This window comes from Trachinotus anak, unplaced genomic scaffold (genome assembly GCF_046630095.1).
Source record: "Trachinotus anak isolate AG129_WGS33_773 ecotype Australia unplaced genomic scaffold, CSIRO_AGI_Tana_v1 ptg000019l, whole genome shotgun sequence".
Lineage (NCBI taxonomy): Eukaryota > Metazoa > Chordata > Actinopteri > Carangiformes > Carangidae > Trachinotus > Trachinotus anak.
The window spans coordinates 15,112,901-15,131,865 of record NW_027273870.1 but is presented as its reverse complement, the minus strand read 5'-3'; the positions used below and the strand labels follow the sequence as shown (position 1 = coordinate 15,131,865).

At 41.2% G+C, this 18,965-nt stretch overlaps 1 protein-coding gene across 5 annotated transcripts in view; it reads right to left on the bottom strand.

The window, feature by feature from the left end:
- kdm4c (lysine (K)-specific demethylase 4C) overlaps positions 1-17,949 on the bottom strand; it is a 29,231-nt gene extending 11,282 nt beyond the window's left edge. For 2 of the 5 annotated variants that reach the window (XM_071504249.1, XM_071504250.1), the window contains exons 1-15: positions 17,686-17,934; positions 15,446-15,612; positions 14,895-15,070; positions 14,110-14,224; positions 11,693-11,886; positions 9,198-9,247; positions 8,644-8,747; positions 8,204-8,341; positions 7,795-7,988; positions 7,183-7,412; positions 4,874-6,957; positions 4,635-4,746; positions 3,285-3,466; positions 2,043-2,286; positions 115-191 (exon numbers count right to left, since the gene is read on the bottom strand). In XM_071504249.1, coding sequence (XP_071360350.1) covers positions 115-191; positions 2,043-2,286; positions 3,285-3,466; positions 4,635-4,746; positions 4,874-6,957; positions 7,183-7,412; positions 7,795-7,988; positions 8,204-8,341; positions 8,644-8,747; positions 9,198-9,247; positions 11,693-11,886; positions 14,110-14,224; positions 14,895-15,070; positions 15,446-15,589 — 4,044 coding nt within the window. In that variant the 5' untranslated portion in view covers positions 15,590-15,612; positions 17,686-17,934. Of the gene's footprint in view, positions 1-114; positions 192-2,042; positions 2,287-3,284; positions 3,467-4,634; positions 4,747-4,873; positions 6,958-7,182; positions 7,413-7,794; positions 7,989-8,203; positions 8,342-8,643; positions 8,748-9,197; positions 9,248-11,692; positions 11,887-14,109; positions 14,225-14,894; positions 15,071-15,445; positions 15,613-17,685 lie in introns of those variants that run through there. The other 3 variants (XM_071504248.1, XM_071504247.1, XM_071504252.1) reach the window with 3 other exon arrangements.
- Between the last annotated feature and the right edge of the window lie 1,016 nt (positions 17,950-18,965).

The window sequence follows — 18,965 nt, the reverse complement described above, 5'->3', positions numbered from 1 at the left end:
GAAATGTGAAAAATATTAGCACTAGTAACTACTCAATGAACAGGAACAACTGTTTTCATCAAAATCGCTGATGTAGAAGGAAAAGTGGCATCATATAGAGTAAAAAAGTCTTACTGCTGTCAAGCTTCCTTCTGTACAGCGATCACATGACCACTGCTCGCTGACATCATCTGCGGCAACACCATAGCAACCTAAAAGTGGACAGCATTGATAAAAAATAATGTACATGACAGTAAAAATGTTAATTCTCTCTAAATTACTACTAAAACGCTTTACTCCAACTTCCTGTCATGGTATCAATGAACCACTCACAGAAAACAGCTACACTGACAGCAAACAGTTGAGTCCATCGTTAGGTATAAATAAAACAATAAAATGACACACGCACACATTGTTTCCAGAGATTGTTGACAGAAAGATGGTATTGTTCCATGCAGACATGCACAGAACTGCAAACTAAGTGGAAATGTAGATCTTTATGATATGAAGGGTCTGTGTCTGTGTGTGTATGAGAAGTTTGGTGTGGTTAAGTAAGAAATGCAGACAACACAGGAGGAACAGTTGCTGTACATCTGTGCATGTTTGTGTTTGTGTGTGGTTATCCACATGTCTAAGCACTTTGAGTGATAGCAGCCATGCAAGACTTGCAATGGCGTAACAGTACGCTTTAGTTCCAGACACTTGTGAGGCTAGCTCTTTGTAATCCATAAAACATGGCTGACAGACACTGCAAAGCATAAAGTGGTATGAAAAACACCAGCCACTTTGTGTAAATATTGTTGTTTTGTTTAGTTTTGGTCTGTGTCCTTGGTGTGGCAGAGGCGCACAAATGTTTTATATAAAAAAAAAAAAAAAAAAATTTAAATACACTAAATTGTGGTGGCTTCCAACAGAGACACATTTTAAATATTTGAAACTAAGACAAACATGATTCTTTTCAAATCTGGCAGCTGTTTAAAATCTATGGGTTGGAGGCTTTACAAACATGAGCTTTATTTGTAAGAAACACTTAAACTCTGTACGTGAGTGTATGTCTCTGCTCCTTTCCCCCACTATCCATCATAAAAACCAAAACATAAAAATCTAAGCTCACCCCCCTCTTTCCTCTCTGAGTTCAGATAACAGTGCGTAGGGAAAGCAACATCAACTTGTACTTATTGCTGGGTCTCAAAACCAAACTTGTGGCTTTTTCATCAGTGTCAAATAACATCTCCCACTCCCACCTCACTGTACCTCCACATGCCTACACAAAGCAAGTCGGTACATGTGTAGTACATACAGTCTGCAAGAGCACTCACACAGTCAGTACATAACCTTCAGTAGACCCCCCCCAAGGTAAAAATGAGGCGGGATCAAAACTATTGTCAAGAAAGTATGAGGGATTGAAAGTGACTTAGGGAGAACCAATGCCATTTCAAAGCTGTGAATTCAGGACAGTGCACAAGACTTTCAAAACTAAGTGTGTGTGTGTGTGTGTGTGTGTGTGTGTGTGTGTGTGTGTCTGTGTTCATAAACATGACTATAGAAGACTGGCTGAAGGCTTAAGATACTGGCAAAATGTGTACGGATTGGGGAAAAGATCTAGGCCTGTTAAAGTGTGTGAATGAGGGATTGTGATAATGTACAATGTACTGTGTCTGTGGAACAGACAGGGGTGTGTGAGGGCTTGTTGCACTGGCTTGGGGCTTTGGACAGGAAGCGTGTGTGGTGAAGACAGAAGATTCACCCTAATTCGGCTGACGAGGGAAATAAAATACCTCAAACCGCAGGGTGGGGGGGTGGAGGGGGACAGAGAGGGAGGTGGAACATTGAGATGGAATGAGTCAGGACTTAAACTCGCTGACCCTCTTACATGACATCAGAGGGAGAAGCACAACATGTAGAAACAAACAACGTGCATTTGTGTGGTACATAATATGAGATAGATAATATGAGACTATTAGAGACTATTAACTATACCAGCGTCATCCTTAGGACACAGCACCCTGCCTAACACATTCACATGTACATGCACTACTACTACTCTTCGCTTACATACATACTTGCATGAACTTGCAGGCAACAGCCCTGGCAGTAGAGCAGAGGGGAGGTGCCATCTTCCTGCAGTAGAGGGTTGGTGGGAGTTGGCGGGCAGTTCTGCTCCCGGAAAGAAAAGCAGATCTCTGGGATGAGGGGCTTGGTCCTCCTCAGACCTCCACAGGGACGTGTGGGGTCCTCCATGGGAGAGGAAGATTTGGAGGTGTCCTTAGCTGTGACAGGTCTATTATCCTCTGCTTTGTCTTCAGGCTATGGAAGAAAAAGAATGGGTGACTTTCACGCTGGTCTTAAGAACTTCTTAGTATTACTCAGGGAGGTGGGTAATAAAACTTGCTCATCTGGACAGCGATTAGCCAGTGGCAAATTAGCTGTGGAGAAACCCTGTGACCTTCACCACCGACTGGCCTCGTATTATTTTTAATAAAAGTGCTTTGCGGTGATTTGGCAAGATTGACTTGACTTGAATATTAGCATTATTTACAGGTAATTATTTAGAAGTAATTTAATTATTAACACAGACAGTTGTAAACTAATATATGAGATTTTTTTATATATATATATATATATATATATATATATATATATATATATATATATATATATATATATATATATATATATATATAGCTCACTACACATGGAATTGGTTCAGTTATACAAAGGATCACCTGTACGATAACATTACAGGGTCTTTACTTTTTCCTTCATTGTATGAGATGACTGGTGTTATTAAATAATTTATCAGGTTAGCGAAATCTTTTTTTTTTTAGTTGTCACACAGAGCCGATGAATAACAGCAACAGTAAATGCAGTTCAATGTATGTATGTAACTCAATAGTTAAACCTTTAAAATGCAAAAGGAACTCTGAGAACAGGGAATTAAATTACAGACGGCCCTGCAAGTTTACTATAAAAAAACATTTGGTAATTGGGGCAGTAACTATCACTAGGGGTGGGGGGTGGGGTCAAAAATCAGAGACATATGCACTCCAGACAGGATTACAATCACCGACCAGTGCAGATAAAATTGAAATCACCCCACCTCCCCTGGAGAAGAAACACATGGTCCAAATTTAATTTAATCTTTTTTTTTTTTTTTTTAAGATTCCACTCGTATTGGTTTCTCCATCTTCAGCTCAGTGCCAAGGAGATACGGTCACATTTTAAGGTGTAAGCTGTAATGCATTTTAGATACAAGCATCCACCAAGTGACACTGATCATATATTTGCGTAGAACTCTGCTTCACCTGATAATAGGGCATGAAGAGTGTGCACACAGCACAGCATGGCTGCACGGTGGCTGCGTGAGCATTGTACTCCCTCTCTGCTGTGAAGCAGCTCTTCCTGTTCTGCCACAGGTAGATGAGGGGCTTCGCCCACACTTCCATTTCCTGCTCCTCCTCCTCTGCCAGGCTTGCTTCAGGGGGCTCTAAGTGGAAACAAAAGAACGCCTTACAACCTTGCAATCACTTATCTGTTCAACTGGTGCCACTTTTACTGTGGCCCAGATTGTAATTCATGCAATAGCAAGTGCCGATCTTTTGTCTGGTAGTTTTTTAATTAAGCCAATAATGACAGTGAAACAATTGTGTGACCTGAATATCAAAACCACAGCATGCATAATTCTCACAATTGACTCCAGCAGTATTAATAGTCTTGCTGTAAATCAGATCAAATCTATCCACAGTGGTGACAATTTCCTCCAGTGACTTGAAACATTTTCAAATGAATAGGCCACTGTGTGTTTATAAAATTGCCCAAAATGATTAAGAGCTCTCATCATTGTAAAATAGGCTTCTCACAACCATGGTCATTTCATGGTCATTTCTTACTCAGGGATAAACAACTAAAATGGCTGCTGAATTATTCATCCTTTTTCATAGCCATGGAGATGATGAATGTCTGTGCGTATATGTACATTAGTAGAGGGCCCTCTCTCCCACCCTGTTAAAACCATGAAAACAAATACAGTATCTATCACTAGGTCATTTTACTGTGGTAGGCCTGAGAGTTAAATCTGTTTGCTTTATGTGCACGTTGACGTCAGAGGAACCATTTGGGGGGACATAAAATGTGAAAAATGAGGAGGGGAAGTGAGGACCGCAGAGTGGAATGCTTCAATGGTTATAAAAAGCTACACTGTGGGAGAACACAAATGTTACCTGGCATTACTTAATAAGTAAAAATTTTTTACTTCATTACAACTACAATTCTATTCCTTAAAAAAAAAAACTTTCTTACCAGCAACACAACCAATTTAACAAAGAAAATATCATGGTTTTCAATGTTCAGAACAGGGTTTTGGTTTATAAACCCAACTAATCAAAGAAAAAAAAAAAAAAAAAGTTATAGCAACTGTATTCTGGTTCAGTGCAATGCAACCAACAGAAGTCAAAGGATCATGGTGACATGGTGCCATCCACTACACTAACACGAGCACCGACCACAACTGGTAATGTTGCTGTTTTATTCTAAATGAGCAAGACTTCATTTACCATAGCTGCGTTACTCACATATTTTCAAGGCAAAACCTTAGTGATACCTTTCACTGAACTATATGTTTATGTTTGCGTGTGTGTGTGTTTAAATGTGCTCACCATCATCACTGGTGGCCTGTTGTTTGACAGCAGTGGGTACAGCCCTTGCAGTAGGTTTCCTGAGTGGGTGACGCCAGCTCTTCGTGGTCCTCTTCACTGACAGGGCGGGGTACTGTCATGAACAAGCATCATTGGATGGCGTTAAGAGTGTAAATAACCTGTATTTGTATTAACTGAGCAAAAGACTGAACATGTACAATTGTGTGTTAAAAAAAACAAAAAAAAAAAAAAACACTCACAGCACAAACTTCCCCAGGTTCAAGGCCTGATTCATCACACTCATAGTTACTTGTATCATTTTCCTCCTCTTCTTCTTCCTCCTCATCTGATGAATCACTACTGCTCTCTCCCTTGGCCCTGCTTTGCTGCGCCACCTCTTCGCCATCAGATCCCCCTTCTTCCATATCAGACACCCCATCCTGTTCTCTCTCTCCTGTCCCAAGAGGTGAAATAGCTGTACCTGAATGTAGACTCTCCTCTGCCTCCCGTTGTCTCCCCAGCTCCCTGCACAGAGAGAGGGCTTCAGCCCCATCCTCTTCCCCTCTGTGGAGCCCATAATCACCACAAAGCCCCAGGGGCTCTACGGGACCAACTGAAACTAGAGAGGTGGGCTCGAGCTGCGCCCAGGTGAGAGGCCCACCGTCTTCTTCCTGGTTCTCTGACTCGCGGAGGGTCTGGTCTGGGTCCTCTAGGTCTGTGACCTCTTTGCACTGAGGTTCAGTCCACATGGTGTAAGGTAGGGGGTCATGGGTGAAGTCAGATGGGAGCTCTGGGTTAAGACTCTGAATGAGCACCGCAGGACTCTGGGAACTGAAGTTTTTCCAGATGCTGCTGGAGAATGATTTGGGCTCCATGTATGGGTTCTGGGAAGTACAATGGGAAGGCGAGTATGGAGTGTGGTGGTTCAGTTGTAATGCTGAGTGGCTGTCACTTTGAATGCATAATGGAGGGGAAGGGGCTGGGGGATTATTGTTTGAGGCACCAGTTAAAAGAGAGCCAGCAGTGCTCAGACTGAGTGTACTGTCTCTTCCTTTTGACTCTTTGGAGTCATCTGTACTCACTAACTCTGCTAAGTTGGACTGCTGCTCTGTTTGAGGTGCACCACTCTGAACTAGCTGGCCAGGGGAGGCATCACTTTGTCCAGGAGTAAGATTTTCCAGCTTTGTATGGTCCTTTTCTACAGCAATGTCTGGCATTATTAGCATTTTGTGGACACCACCAGATGTTATTTTGTGCATCGCATTGGCAGTTAAATGAGCCGTGTTGCCTTCTAAACCAGACACTGCTGCCCCTTTGCAATTATATGGAGAATCTAAATGCCAGTTGTTGGCAAGTTGTACAGTAAGAGACTCTTTTGATGCCATTGATTCAGGTTCTCTCTCTTCCCGTTTGGCTCCATGTGACGACAGAGAGCCAGCTGGCGTCTCTCGCTGTAGCACAGGTGCAGCCTGGTGGCTGCACAATCTAGACTTTGGTTCATCAGTTTGTCCATCATCAGCCAGGGTGAGGGAGGGCATCTCTTGGGTCAGTACAGGTGGCAAAGGGCAGATTCCAACCTTATCTGCTGGCTCAGGAGTGAGTTGTGGCATATCCGCTGCATTCCTCTGTAGCAGAGGGGGGAAAAGACTTTCCTCACTGCTGCTTTTTTCTAAACTGCAATTGTGTCCTGAAGGGGAGAAGGAGCCACATGGTGTGTAACTATCCCCCTCTACTGGCTCAGCTTTGAGATCATAAAGTGCTTCTGTAGTGGAGTGTGAAGTGATATGTTTTGGATCAGCTAGTGTGTCCATTTTCTCTGCTTTAGCAGTGCTCTTAGTGTAATTCGCAGTACCTGTGTCCATGTTGCTGTCAGTGTTTGATGTTAGGCTTAAAGTGTCTTCTCTACATGAGAAGCTGGATGTCTGAGCTTCACAGTCTGGGGGACACAAGTTCATCTCAGTCTCAGCAGAAGTGCTTGTTGTGTGGGAAGTTGAGCTGAGTTTGTTGACCTCCAGCTGAGTGACTCTGATAGAGCAGTCCTGAGAAGTTGAGAGGTCTTGTGGTTCAGAAGAGCAACACCTTGACTCATTAATTCCAGGATGCATCTGGGTAGCCTCAGGCTGTTGTGTGAGTCCTTCAGGAGTCCTGCTCGTGGCTCCTGACCCTGAGAGGTGTTGAGGGTCAATATGAGTGTCTGTTTCTGCCTTTAGGTCATTCTTTGCTGGTGAGGCGGGGGAGGGAAACAGGCTGCAGTGAGAGTTATGGGATGGTGCCTTGTTGGAAAATCCTAAACTATTGCTCTCTACACGATTTACTTTGACCACACACATCTGTCTGCAGGGATCTGTTGAGGATAAAAAGGGTGGATAAACTGTGTCAAGTAAACGAGGACTGTAAAAATATTTTTATAGATCTCAGTTGAGAGAAATTTCCAGTATATATGAAAATAGGCACAGAGACGCACACACACAAAACACACGCGCACTACCAGGCCAGCTGGTGCACTCTTCAGATCAAATGGATATCCGAAGTCTCAAACACCTTCCAGTGCCATCAGTCAGTCTCTTACCAGAAAGCTGAAGAGAGTTCTGATTCAGGTTGTGCTTTAACTCAGCTTCTTTTTTCCTCTCTTTCTCTTCTTCCCTGCAGGTTGTTCCTGCCACAGACCGTCGCACCTTGGGCCCAGGCGGACCACCCAGACCTTTCCTCTTGCTGTTGCTCAGAGCTGAGCTGCCATCCAAGCCAACAGGCTCCTCTGTGGTTCTGAGGCGCTTGGAGCGCATACGAGAGTGGCTACTGCTGTAAGAAGGGAGAGAGATCAAAGAAGACTGAAACTAAAAACCCTGATTAACACTGCAATGTTACAAAATCATGAGTGGAATTTTGTGACTTGAGACAAGGGCATCTGACTTTTGAAGCTGCCAAATTTTTCTGGTCATAGACATAATGTCAATGCACCAAGGCCACCAGTCACCTAGTCTTTATGTCATCATCACAAGCCAATGCATCTCCAATGTTACATCGAAAATTATCATTGCCTATCTTTATTGACATCCATGAGGAGTGTTAAATGTTATCATATTATAAATATTCAATCGGCAGCACATCTACTCCAGATTAAACCCCCCCCCCCCCCCCCCCCCCCCCCCCCAAGCAAAAGTAGCAAGTATGATTCCAGTACCCTTTATTAGTAGGTTTGGTCTTGCGGCGCCTCTGCAACCAGCTCTGCAGCTCTGGTGTTGTACTGGGAGTGGCAAGTGTGTGGTCGATAGGTGTCGAGTCTTTGCCTAACATCCAGTTAGGATACCGGTCAGGCTGAAAACGCTTCACAAAGGGTTCCATGGATATCTTCACCATATCCTTGCTACATGTGCACTAGAGGAAGGAAAGAGGAGGACAAATACTATATCAGCTTTGATAAAATATAGAGAAGCTTTGACTTGTGTGAGTGCACAGTGTCCACTACTGAGCCATAACTATAATTTATTATGTTCTGTTGGATACTGTAAATTGGAAATTGAACTGAAAGTGAAAATTGAGACCTTCTGAGACCTTTTATGACACATTTTTAAGAACAGTTAGGATGCTACCTGTGTGGCCACCTTGCCATAGTCTATCCAGCGCACAGTGGCAAAATTGGTTGATTCTGCACAGTTGAAGCCATGATTGAAGCCAGCATGGTAGCCATAAGGGAAGGTGATCATGAACTCTCCAGCTTCCTGAGTAATCTGACCGTTCATGTTCGGGAGGGAGAAAGACAAAGGGAGAGAGACTGGTTCATCAGAGAAAGTGGGTTATGAAACACTGAACTGTCTTTACGCTGTTGTTTTTTTTTTTTAATAAGAAAAGAATAGAAAAGAAATTAAATAATCTAACTAAGCCTCTGCAGATTTCTGCTAACAATCAAAACAACCACTGCTAATTTTAGTGGCAGGAAAAGCTGATTTCATAAAGGTGGTAAATAAAGGAAGTACAAATGGCAAGAAGAAGAGGACTGAGGGTAGGTTTTCAAAAAGGTTTGAGAGTGTACCTTATCAAAGGGAATTCCATACTTCTTCAGTATGGAAGGGGAGATTAAAGTCATCTTGTGACGAAGAAAAGCCTCACACCCCTTGAAGCTATTGGGAAAGAAACCTGACAAATATCATGCACACACGCGTGCGCGCACGCACACACACACACACACACAAACACACACACAAGACTGAATTAAGCTTACTTGAAACACTTTCTTTAAACAAATATTTAGTAAATGTAACTGTATGAATTCAATTTTTTTTGTCTAATGCCATACAGTCTGGATTTTCCTTAAGCATTCTGTCAATAGAGTGTTTGTGCAGTTAACGCCTCTACTAGTGGCAGATTTGCACATTTGCAGTCAGAGCTCATTAGCATGCTGCATCTTTGGCTTTGCCATTACCTCCAGTGCCCTCTCATTGCTGAGTTTAATTTATGTGCTGTACCTTGTTGCTTTATGCAGACCTGCTTGTGTATGCTGCAATCGTTATTTAATAATTTTTTTAATTGGCCCATCCACCTCCATTTATGTGGAGAATACAAAGAGAATATAAATTATTCTTTTACCTGTAGCCAGACGCTCCAGTCTTTTCCCATGCTCAGGGGGAATGGCATACCTGTTAGAGACAAGAGGGAGATATGGAGCAGACAGAATTATTTTTGACTGTGTAAGTGAAATTCTGAACATGTTTTGTTCATTAAGCCTACAGTGTGGCATATACGGACGGTTGAAAACAAGTTCTCAAGAGGGGACTTTACAATTTCAAGACTGCCATCAAGTGGTGGATAAATGAATAATTGCAAAAAGATTGATTAACCTTGCCCAGCACTGCAAAGTTAATAAACACACAATACAATATACAGAAGATGTTATGTTGATCTCACACGAGCATTCAAATTTCCTGTTCCTGCTGTGATTCCTAATATGCTTACTAACCAGTTACAATTTCCACTTCCTAATGTGTCAAATCTTAGTTTCAAAATACAAGAATCACTCCATCTCTGATGTGGATGAAATAACCATGACTGATAGCTGCCGAGTTAAGAGTAAATATAACCTTATTTTGACCTTATTCCACAATTTTCTTGTGCCACACTGCTGACGCAATGTGAATTTAAACTATTTCATAAGTTCCCTATGAGAAACCCAGAGAGCGTGACAGAATTCCCTCAAGGTTTGACTAGGCATTCCATTTGACTAGCACCACCCGCCCTCAGGTCTGTGGCATTTCTATCATCATATCATCTGTCAGCTTAACAGAGCAGTGAGAGACGGGGCGAGAGGGGGAGGCAACCTCAGGTAGGGGTGACATAGGGAGTTGGAGGGGGCAGGGGATTGAGAGGAGGTGAGAGAGGTGCATCTTTAAGCTGCTTTCCTCCAGGGACAAGATGTCAAAATAGCAGCAAGATGAAAGAGTGTACGTCAGCATGAGCGCTAGATGATAAAGGTATGCATGTGTGCGGGTGCTTGGCACACTCTGCAGCTCAGTGTGTGTGTGTGTGTGTGTGTGTGTGTGTGTGTGTGTGTGTGTGTGTGTGTGTGTGTGTGTGTGTGTGTGTGTCACTGTCTGGCTGTGACACTGATCCCTGTGGGGTTGCAGGGCTCACTGCTCTAATGAGCAGAACTCCCTCTAGGGCATGAGGGAGAGAGAAATGGAGCGAGCCAAGCTGACAAAGAAATAGAAAGCAAACTCCATTTGATCCATCTGCATTCTTCACCTCTTTTTTCACACTATCATTTTAATGTCAACCTCCTAATAAACCAGCTCCTCTTCTATTGAGTAATATAAGTGCTTTAACAAATACCTAACTAGACCAATGCATTGCATAGTAAGCGACTGACTCAGTACAGTATTTTATATGAAATTAAAACAAGATAGTTTAAGAAGTTGAAAGTTGGTCAGTGTTGTATCTATACCTGAAAATCTGCCATCTGGGCAATTTATTTCAACCTAATCTTCAGTCCACGTTATGACACTGTCAGTTGATCCTGGTCACAGTCTGTAGAAGAGGTTTTTTCCTGAGAAAGTACAGTATTTCTGTCCTCTAGCAACCCCCCCACCCACTCCCCCACCAAAAAAAAAATAAAAATCTGTCAAAAAATGTGTGACCCACACTTCAAGGCAACTCCACACACTCCCATTCCTGACATATAAATAGAGAAATCAACTGTCAGTTGTAAGAAGTATGAAGATGACATTTGCAAAGATATGGAGACATTGACAGCATGGAACTGGGAGTAGTAGTAGTAGTAGTAGTAGTAGTAGATGTAGCTGCAGAGATATTATGACTTGTATTGATCAGTATAATACTGTTTAAGGCAAATTTACTGAAACGATTTGTAGAATATGGTTGACTGGCTAAAACATTAACTACAATTTTGTCTTGCTCCACCATAGAGACAAGAATGACAGCTTCCAAGAAATTAAAACATATGCTTCCACCATTGGAGAATAAGACAGCTCCAAACATTCCCTCCCTAGACACCAATCAAGCCCCTTATGCTGCTTATGTTGTACACATAAAATTCTCACTAGTAGTTAAACCCTCCAAAGCATGGTCGCTGCACGTGACCTCCTCAGTGTGCAAACAAACAATTAAGGGAGCAAAACCCTAGGGCCATGTGCAACGGAATTGCCAGGTAGATCAAATTAAACCTATGACATTGTATTTAATTAAAATCCCCTCTAATCATGAAAAACATTTGACAGGAGAGTCAGCGCTAAATATGGCAGACCTGACACAAATATGGATGTGTATTTCATAAAGGAGGGTAAAGACTCCAAATGAATCACACTCCTAACGAGAGTAGACACACCATAGAAATAAATGGGAAAGATTTTAGATAAAACAAAAGATGATCAATGTGAGCACAGAGATGAGGCTCACAACAAATACCTTTGTGAAAACAGCACCCTTGAATGCTATTGTAACTTCAGTCATGGTGGTGTTGATTCAACACTATGATTTGTCATACTGCTGTACTGGACTGCACTGTGTTTCACAACTGTTGATTCCTTATTTGTTTACATCCTATACCTAAATCCCTGTCCCACACTAACCAGGACTTGGGCTCGCCAAAGTGGAGGTAGTTGATGCTGTACAGGTCCATATCTTCAGTGTGCCAGGAGAACGTGGTCTTCCACATGCCAAAGTATAGATACGGAGTGTTAACCCCCTGGATGGATACACCACAGTCCTCCTCAATAACATCCAAGATGGAGTTCAGGTGGCCAATGTTCCACTCCTCTACATCCTAGGAGATGAGAAACAGGGGTTAGAGAGCAAGGTAACAGTTCTTAGACTGGTTTGCAGTTTGCTGTGGCACTTTTTAATCCAATTGGTATCTTCTACTGCATATCCTCTCCTTTGTGAATGAACTAAAACATTTTTATTGAAGATTTGACATCACAGGCTGCAAAGACAAGAGCAACACCATCTGTGCCAACATACAGAGAAACCCCACAATCCACCTGCGCGAGGAGGAGGCTGGCACCTGCGTCTCTCACAAAGCACACAAACCTGACAGCCTACAGTACGAGGACACGTTTTAAAGGCATTCTTCATCCAGCTAAGGTCAGTTCTAACTTAACAATTTCAGCTTTCATTGCACACCTGTGCAGGTGCCTAACACATGGAGGGCATCTATTATTAGATGTCTTCATGTAAGGGTCTAAGTGCATGGAGTGGATTGTCAATTAACACCTAACCTCATCCATAGTACAACAACTGCACCCATTACAGTTTCCTTATAAAACTAATGATCAACATGGTTGCCAGTCACCTAGAAAAAGATGAACACATATGCACAGATTTTATTTGTTGATTTGAGCTCAGCTTTTAACACAATGCAAAATCATGTACTCCAGCTCCTGGGGCTAGGGGTGAGCAGGGACCTTGTGCACTGGGTCAAGGATTTTTTAACCAACCACCCTGTGTACACCAATGAAATGACACTGCACAACAGCAATTTTAAGCTATTTGAATATGCTGATGACACTGTTTTAATGGGTCTCTTATAAAAATGATTATGTCTCAGAAGAGTGGTGTTTGGTCCAGCTCATTATTGATTAATGCTGGAGAAACAAAGGAACTTATTTAAAACCAAGCAGACCCAGTCTCATCACTGACACCGTTTGACCAAACCATGGAAACTGTCAACTGTTTTAAGTGTCTGGAAACACACACAGAAGACAAACTGAGTTTCACAGACAATGTTAATTTGATGTGTAAGAAAGTCAGTCAGAGACCGCATTTAATTAGGAAACTGATGGGGTCAGTCTTAATGTTCTGGAAAAAGTATACGTCAGCCTGCTAAAGAGCATCCTTGTTTTTAATATCTCTGTTTGGTCCGAGCACTTGACTGTTGTAAATAAAAACAAGCTGACCAGGATTGTTAAGACAGCAGGGAAGATGGCAGGCTGCCAACAAAAGCCGTCAGATGACCTGTACAGCACAGCTGTACACATGAAAGCTCTGACAATCATTAATGATAGAACACCCCCTCACCCTGAGTGACAGTTGCTCCTGTTAGGGCAATGCTATAGGATACCCATGGCAAAGAAAAATATAAGGACTCGTTTGATATTAAATTAATGTAGTCGCCAAACTACAGCGAACTTAGGGCCCCCTCTACTCAGGAATGTGTTCGTCTCCTAGTTTCTGCAGTTAGATGTTTGCAGTTCACTGTGCACATGTATGTGCAGAGTTTGTTTTCACATTCACCCGGGAGAGTGGAAAGTGCTCATTGTAAGATCTCTGTGGTGGGTGGGGGGATGACATGTGACATAACAGATGGCTTTAGATGTGTGAGATCTCTGTTGTTAATATGATGTTATGTAACTCATGGACATGTTTATGTTTTTATTTTTTTCATGAGACAAATGAGACAAAACAAAGACAATTTTCCTGCCTCAGCTGGACAATAAAGTTTACGCTATTCTATTTTGCAACTTTGTATACAGTAAATGATACTGTATATATGCTGGTGGGGGAGCGGCCAACCAGCTGCTCCAGGACGGCCAGCTGTCACATTACTCCTATTGCTCTCCATCAAAATACTAAAACAATTATCTAGCAAGCAGCATTGTAAGCAGTGAAATGTGAAGCAGAAAAAAAACTTTAGTTTCACTTAATAGCATCCAAAGAAAAGCTGAGGCACAGGCTACATTTTCCTAGCACAGAACATTTTTTATACCAAAATGTCTAATTGCTTTACTTATTTAAATGTAGCCCTAAATTGGGTAAAGTGTGTGCTCTGAACCTGTATTATGAAGGAGAAAAAAAAAAGAGTTGAAGTCCCTTTGTATAAAATATTGATGCATTGTTTGTAGATATAGGAATGATATAGTAGATATAGTTTGTTGATGTAGTCTATGCATTGCTTTGAATAACAAGCGCCAGAGATGAACGGATGTGCTTGTAAATAAGGGAACACTAACAGAGTGAAAGCAACAAAAGAGGAAGAAAAGCCATCTACCTCATCATACAGGCTGCCACTGACATCAGCACCATATATGGGTGAGACAAAAGTGAGGTTCTTCCAATATTTCCTCTCAAGGTCTTCATAATTCAGGTAGCGAGGTGTACAGTACCTGTGGAGGAGAGAGAAATTCCATTTTGTACTGTGGATATAGGCCATGTGTAGTCTTGTACAATGAAAACCTTTATAGAATAATACATAATCAGCTACATTTCATATCCCTACTAAATATCAATCTTGTACTTTTAAACCAGTGGTTCTCAAACTTTTTTCCACATGAAAGACCCCTAAACTGACACAAATTAGACCACGGACTCCCATTTGATAAGATTTTTGTTTTTAGATGTTTTATTACAGAAAGTGTTTAAAGCCCATGACCAAAATAGTCAGTGATTCTGTCACTGTGTTACTTATGAATGGAATTATTGTTAAAATAAATTATTCCCCTTTTTGATGGGGACTCCCACCCCCCTTAAGGAACCCTCTGAGAACCATTGTTTTAAACCACTCATACAATTCCAGGTTGAAGGTCTGGAAATTAACCTGTTAACCAGGGGATTAACTGCTGTTAATTTCCTTCCCCTTTACTAGCAGGTTCTCAGTGGCATGTTTTGGAATATATCACCAGTCAAGTAGCTTGTGGACAAAAAAAAATTAGATTCTCACTTTAGCAGCACTACATTAACCTTAAATGCAATTGAATGCAATGTGAGCATCTTCCTTCACTCTAAAATAATCACTCAGACAGTAAAAACTATTTAAAAGTCCTCCCTATTACTCACATGTCACTGTTGGCTAGTCGCCTGAACTCTTGCACACTCAGAGGCTTCTTCTGGATGTTGTACTGAGTGAAGAGCCCTGACTGGCCTGCCACCATCTGCTGGATGGGAGCATCGATCATCAGATCATCTATGTCGTCATAGGTACGACGGGGCTTCCAGCCTTTAGGAGGAATTACCTGAGTGACAAAGAGAGGGGTAAGGGTTTGCCGATGGCCATAAAACAGGAAGAGAGTTATCTTGTAGAAACACACCACCCTAATCAGCATCCCATCATTCCAAAGTAGTTAACCCACTACTTCTAATGGGGCAGCTAGTTTATATCACACTATGTGCCTGAATGTCTTTCTCTGCTTCTCTTTATTTCTGTCTTTCTTCAGGCTGACTAAAGCTGCCCACAGTCCAAAATTACAACAGTCATCAAAGCGTAGGCTTCCAAAACAGGACACTTTCACACACCAACCTAGTAAACAATCACATGTTTCTCATATCTCACACAGAGATAACACAGAGATAAGCACTTTATCCAAGTTGTGATTGAAAATGTTACCTACCTTAGCCAGGCCTGCGCGGTGTGCACCCTGAGACTCCATATAAACCAGGTACTGATTGAAGTCCTTGAACTCCTCCATGGTGGGCCTGAAGGTCATAATCTTGCAGGTGGGGTTTGCAGGGGTGTACACCTCTGCTCCCGCCATCCTGCCACCTCACCAGATCTAACCTGAAAAAATTAATAAATAAATAAAATCAACTTATATTCAATTTCATAGTAGACTTTCAATGTTGACAGATATTGGATTAGGTAATAATATATTGATTAGTTAAAGATAAGATAAGAAATACTTATCCCTATAAATAAATTAGCTATGCAGGGGCATGTACATAAATTATTACTTTATTGGTGGAAATGTAGTCTGTTCTGAAAAATAGATTTTGGGCAAGAATGTCTGACAGGATAAAATCCTAAAAATGTAAAAATGCTAAACATGAGCAAAGTGCAAGGGCAAAGTAGAGAATCTGTTGTGTTTATTTTAAGGTAAAATATCTATTCAGAACATGCTGGACAGATATATTAGATACAAATATAGATAATGTAAAAATATTTTAGTAAAAGTAATTTATTTTTGTTTGTTTTCAATTCTTACTGTTTTTAAACTTGATGCTTATAAATACATCTAGTGCAAGTTTATTTTAAATGAATGTTCTTATATTACCTATTACTCTCTTCTTTTAATTTTGCTTCCTTATTGAAATATTTTTTTGTTGACTGGAGTGACTCATTTTTGGCGTTTGCCAATTATTTTTGGTTGTTGAGTGCAATTACGACAGAATTACAGTCAAGTTATTAACAAAAACATTTTAAAATACTATGTCTGTACTCAGTCACACTTGGGCACAAGTTCAGCATTTTCTGACTATTTCTAATCAGCTGTTTCACTTTATATGTTGGTACAGTGATACATTGACTGATGCATTGAATCATGTTATTACAAACTCGTATTAGTTTAAGTGTTAATTAATTTATTGGGAAAGAGTGTTCAATTGTGGTTATCTTTCTCTAATATCTTAGTCCAAAATTGTATATTGACGATTACAAATCTGTGCCACTAGACCTAATTTTATCGGTGTGAGCTGTACTACGAGGCAGCTGGTTTCACCGCTAGATGGAAGTAGAGATCCAACAAATGTCGATTTGATCCATTGATGTCAACAACCCTTTTCAGATTTTTGTCCCATCCACCCATCCCACTCCCAACTCCGACTTAACTGTGCATCCAGACAAAGGATCACATTGTCCCGATTGAAGCTATTGTGTATTTCAACCTTAACATTTCTTCATACTGCTACTTGACTGAAAACCACATTACAATGGCGTGCGACCCTATTATGTAACAGGCAATTGCAGGCTGAAGCAAGTTTTTGCAAAATATAATCCACAGTGTTTATACTCAATGTGTTTAAAGCTTCAACTGTTCGTCCAGATATTAGAGCAATCATTTCACAACATGGATAACCTTTATGGTGCATTTTCGGCCTATTTGTCAAAAATAAAACGCACCTGTTATTAACCTGGGGAAATTAAATCTCAGTTGAATTACAGTTTCGCTTTTATTAGTGCATGACTGTCTGTAGCTTGGCTGATCTTTGTTGTCTGCCAAACCGGCTAACTAGCCAACTAGCCTACGTTTTGTTATGATGCCAAGTAATGGCTGAACAAATAGCGCAGCTCGCTAGCGCAGCTGACGGGCTAACTTAGATCTACATGATAAACCTATTGGGCACTCTCTGGCTCACACTGGATATGTGTTCATGGGACCCGATTCAACAGAATTTAGGGGCAGCAGTTAGGAAAGGGAAAGAGGAGCTAACTGTTAAGCTAGCCCAGCTACCACAATAGCTAACTTCTTAATGTACGAGTCAACGGGGTTTAAATGTCCCTTGCAAGGTGGCTGCAGACAGGCCCGTAGCCACCTCGCTTTGTGACTTTGTGTGATACAAATGATTTAGTTTGCCATTTGTACACTCTTTGTCTTATTTGTGGGCACTGCACAAGTTAAGCAGCACAAACGAACAATGACAAGGCACACGGTGCGAGATGCCCATTGGCATGAGCGGGTGCCAACTTATCATAGGCTGGCAACGCTAAGGGTTAGCTGTTGATAGCACGGCTAACTCTGCACAGGAGTCACGAAATACACCACGCTTTTCAACAAACTGGTTCGAGGCTGGCTACCATGCACAGTTTTCGCCGGCACATCACGTGTCGTTTCCAAGAAAATACATGGCATTTTACCTTGATTTAAAGACACGGAGCGGAGTTGTTGTTTATCCTCTTCCTCGGTGGCCCAGCTGATTCACATGACAGCTGCTCTGACTGCTGGCGCTGCTTCGTGCCGTGAAAAGCGGACGCGTTTCAGTCCGCCTCCCCTCCAGCTCCGCTGTGTGTCAGCCTGCTTTAAGGCATGACCGCGGTGGACCGCGCCGTGTGGCGGACCTATCCACGCACTGTGAGATCTGCGAGTCCGCAGCCGGGTCGATGAACAGGAACGCAGCCAGAGATGAGACGACGGTCTCTTTCGCATGAAACTGTTTTATTTCACGTTGCACATTCGAGCAGAAAAGATTTAGCGATTAGTTGGTAAAAAAAAAATTAAATGACAAAAATCGACAACTACCTTGATAATAGAATAGTCGCGTAAGTGATTTCAAAGCATAAATGGCATATTTTTGCTCTCAAATGTGAGAATTTCTAAAAAAAAAAAAAAAAAAAAAAAAAAAATTTTATTCAATACTTTTGGACATTTCATTATGTCACTTTGTTCTGTGGGGCATTGTGGTGGGCATATTTACTTTTTTTTTTTTTAAGTTGAATTGACAAATACATTTACTATCGACTCTTGGATCTACACTTTGGAATCCATTATGCAATTTATACGATAAGCCTACGATGTAGCCTAATTGTTGTTTAAAGCAACAACAAACTATAATTAAAGTTCCCCTCCAGGCATGTTTGAAGATATATAAAAATTACTCTACTTTGAAAAATTTTTTGTATGATATCGTTTTTCTTTTGAAAAAAAAAAACCTGCATAGAAACTATTAAAATTACATCTACGCCTTTTCCCCCACAGAAAGTCAAAAAGTTTAACTACTGGATACATGGTGACTCCAACATCACAGAGAGACCATTCGCATGTGTCTCTGTATGTGCCATGCAGGCCTCAAGTTTCCACATCAGCGCTACATGTGTGGTGATTCATGATTAAAATATGGCGCTCTCCTTCTTTTCTCGGTTTTATATCACAATAAACTGAGTTTCTTTGTCCTGTTACTCGGACAAAACAAGGCATTTGAAGACGTCACCTTGGACTTTGAGAAACTCACTATTTTATGATGTATAATTGAATTACATACTTGTAGATTACCATGTGTGCGCAATAAATACAATTAAGCATAACAAAGAATGTAATACATGATTAATACGAACAATATTTGTAAATACAATATCATTATATATGTATAAATATAACAATACAACAAGATACAGCACAGAGTGATATGGCATAAATATAG